The sequence below is a fragment of the Pagrus major genome, chromosome 15 (assembly GCF_040436345.1).
Source record: "Pagrus major chromosome 15, Pma_NU_1.0".
Classification (NCBI taxonomy): Eukaryota; Metazoa; Chordata; class Actinopteri; order Spariformes; family Sparidae; genus Pagrus; species Pagrus major.
Window position 1 is genome coordinate 30,356,238 of NC_133229.1, and position 3,548 is coordinate 30,359,785.

The 3,548-nt window shown below is 41.9% G+C and overlaps 1 protein-coding gene across 1 annotated transcript; it reads left to right on the forward strand.

Annotated features, from left to right (window-relative positions):
- Window positions 1-451: 451 nt before the first annotated feature.
- On the forward strand, window positions 452-2,540 carry LOC141009324 (E3 ubiquitin-protein ligase TRIM39-like). Its single transcript, XM_073481874.1, has 2 exons — window positions 452-580; window positions 676-2,540. The coding sequence occupies exon 2, from the start codon at window positions 693-695 to the stop codon at window positions 2,085-2,087; it is 1,395 nt and encodes a 464-aa protein (XP_073337975.1). The 5' UTR covers window positions 452-580; window positions 676-692; the 3' UTR covers window positions 2,088-2,540.
- Window positions 2,541-3,548: the final 1,008 nt, after the last annotated feature.

Here is a 3,548-nt window from a genome sequence, read left to right on the forward strand (position 1 = left end):
AGACGCCTTTATGTCAGACAGGTTCCTACCCGCTCTGGGAAGTTACACAGTGCGGTTTCTGCCAGCGCAACCCCCCTCAGGCTGCAGAGCCGTCACCATTCATCCTATTAACCGTTTTTCTACCACTTAACTGAGTTTAGAAACATTATTTTAAGGTCGAAAAACTACCTAGTGTTGTTTTAATATAAGTAATATAATAGAGAACACTACAGTTCAGGCAGTGCTGGCGCTGGTTCTGATGGACTATAGCCCCTCCAAAAACAACAACAAGTGTATCAGACTACATTTCCAGCAGTGAATCAGTACTTTGGAATGAAACACTCCCTTGAGTCATGTGTGAACCAATCAGCATTCAGCAGAGGTCTGACAAAGCTTCGCCCTCACCTGACTCACCTGAGACAAACCAGGAAACAGTTTGTCGGGGTGTGTGTGTGTGTGTGTCTCTCTCTCTTTAGTAAAGAAGCACAAACAGACGATCAGATTCACCTTCAGACTGAACTAACAACGTCCTCTGAGTGAGTTCATCTGCAGGAGAGAGGAAGAGGAAACTACAACACTGCAGACGCTCCACACACTGAAGGTGAGTCCGACTAGAACCAGAACTCAAAGTAAACTTCAGTGAAGTGAAGGAGGAAGTGGAGCTGTGACTGACTGTACTGTCTGCTGTGTTCCCAGCGTCACTCACGGACAAAATGGCTTCCAGAGTAGAGGAGGATCTCTGCTGTCCGGTGTGTCATGATGTCTTCAGAGAGCCTGTCCTTCTGTCCTGTAGCCACAGCTTCTGTAAAGACTGTCTGCAGAGATGGTGGACAGAGAGACAAACACGTGAGTGTCCAGTTTGTAGGACAGTATCTTCAAGAAGATCACCACCTGTTAACTTGGCGTTAAAGAACCTGTGTGAGGCTTTCTTGTTGGAGAGAGGTCAGAGAGCTTCAGAGGATCTCTGCAGTCTGCACTCTGAGAAACTCAAACTCTTCTGTCTGGACCATCAGCAGCTGGTGTGTCTCGTCTGCAGGGACTCAGAACAACACACCAACCACAGATTCAGACCCATCGATGAAGCTGCACGACAACACAAGAAGAAACTTCAGGAAACTCTGAAGCCTTTAAAGAAGAAGTTAAAGGTTTTTAAAGAAGTTAAAGTGAAGTTTGATCAGACAGCAGAACACATGAAGGTCCAGGCCCGACACACAGAGAGGCAGATTAAGCAGCAGTTTAAGAAGCTGCACCAGTTTCTAGAAGAGGAAGAGGAGGCCAGGATGGCTGCACTGAGGGAGGAAGAGGAGCAGAAGAGTCAGATGATGAAGGAGAAGATGGAGGCTCTGAGCAGAGAGATAGCAGCTCTTTCACACACAGTCAGAGCCACAGAGGAGGAGCTGAGAGCTGAAGACGTCTCATTCCTGCACAACTACAAGGCTGCAGTGGAAAGAGTCCAGCAGCGCCCCCTGCTGGAGGATCCACAGCTGCCCTCAGGAGCTCTGATAGACCAGGCCAAACACCTGGGCAACCTGAGCTTCAACATCTGGAACAAGATGAAGGACATGGTCTCCTACACTCCTGTGGTTCTGGACCCAAACATTGCTCATCCACTCCTCATTCTGTCTGAAGATCTGAGCATTGTGAGAGGAGGAGAGAGACAGCAGCTTCCTGATAATCCAGAGAGGTTTGATCTTCACTGGTCTGTCCTGGGCTCTGAGGGCTTTAACTCAGGGACTCACAGCTGGGACGTCGAGGTTGGAGACAGTACAGTCTGGTCACTGGGTGTGTTAGCAGAGTCTGTCCAGAGGAAGAGACACATACAGTCTGGATTCTGGTTAATAGGGTTATACAAAGGTAAATACTCAGTGGTGTCACCACCAGCTCCACTCACTCATTTCGTAGTGCAGAAGAAGCTCCAGAGGATCAGAGTGAATCTGGACTGGAACAGAGGAAAGCTGTCGTTCTCTGATCCTGATACTAACACACACCTACACACCTTCACACACACTTTCACTGAGAGGATGTTTCCATTCATTGACACTCGGGATAAACTCCCTCTGAAGATATCACCCCTGAAGGTGTGTGTGACAGTGGAACAGAGCAGTTAAAGAAGTGTTTCATCTCTGGAAAGACGTCCTTAAATAAAACTGTCTCTCTCTGTATGAAAATGATTTGTCAACATAAAAATGTCGTCAACATGTTGTTTAAATCAAAAATCACAGAATTCAACCCGTTAAGCTGCAGCTGCTCCTCCTGCTGTCTCATTATTCACAAACACATGTTGATTTCTCTGTTGTTGTTTCAGTTTGACAGTTTGCTTTGTGTTTCTATTGTCGACCTTTTCATGTTAATGTGACTGTGTGTGTGTGTGTGTGTGTGTGTGTGTGTGAGGATGGGCTCAAATTAACAAATCAATTAATAACTGCATGTTTTGTTGTTCAGATTCAAAAACTTTATAATCTGGACTAGAATTTGAAATAAAGTTTACAAACAATAAAATCACATTTTTATGACATATATGAAATGTTTGTAATTAAATAAATATATTAAATGATCCAAAATACTGTAAATGTACCTTTTTTTGCTTTTGATGTAATAAAGTCACAATGATTGTGATTCTGTGTGTTTTCAGTCTCCATCAGTTGAACTCTGCTGTCAGTCGTCTGTTCAGTGAGAGGACGAGTCGTTCTGTATTTAAGGTGGACGTCTCAGTTTGGGTTTATGTGATGTTGCTGACTGAAGAACTGAATCTCTCTCTGCTGTTTCTCCCTTCAGAAAAGGTCAAAACTTCAAATATAAATATGAGAGAATATGTCAAATAAGCAAACAATGAGTAAAAACAATAGAAGAAATGAAAACAGAAACATAAATGAAGTGGCAGTGAGCTCCAGACATGTTTGAAAGCTGCCCAGATGTGATGAGTTGTGCAGGTTTTCTTTCTGCAGCTCTGGATTGTGCAGCCTGCAGGAGGCAGCAAACATCAGCTCTGGTTACATTATTATTATTACTACCTCATTAATATTGTAAATATTAAAATTCTGAGCTTGAATTTCTTCTACAAAACTTCACAGTTCAACTTTAATGCAAATAAAATAGGAAAATAAAAATATTTTCTTTGAGTAAACTGGTAGTTTGTGAATTTCATGAAGGGATCAATGAAGTACTTTATCCACACATCTTACTTCACTCCTTGGTTGTATTTTGGTTGTATTCATTTGAATCTACATAGTAAAAAATAGTACAATATAAAGCAAAATAAAAATGAAATACTCAAGTACACCATGACAAAGTCTAGTTCACCACAACGACAGTCGAATTAATGGCATTAATAACATACAGTATTAACTGCACTCAGTTTTTCATCCTCCATCCAGGATATAATAGTCTATATGTGACTTTTATAGATGATACTGATTATATTCACCTGACATATAAGACTAACTTTTTCTATCACCTCATATCTGATATCTTTTATGTTCAGCCAGGTTCTGTTAGTACAAAGGGTTAGTCTTCTCATCTTTTCATCAGTCCTCTTCATATTTTATGTTCATGTTTTTAATGAAAACTCT

Coding starts and splice junctions, on each gene's coding strand:
- LOC141009324 (XM_073481874.1), top strand. CDS start 693: ATGGCTTCCAGAGTAGAGGAGGATCTCTGCTGTCCGGTGTGTCATGAT.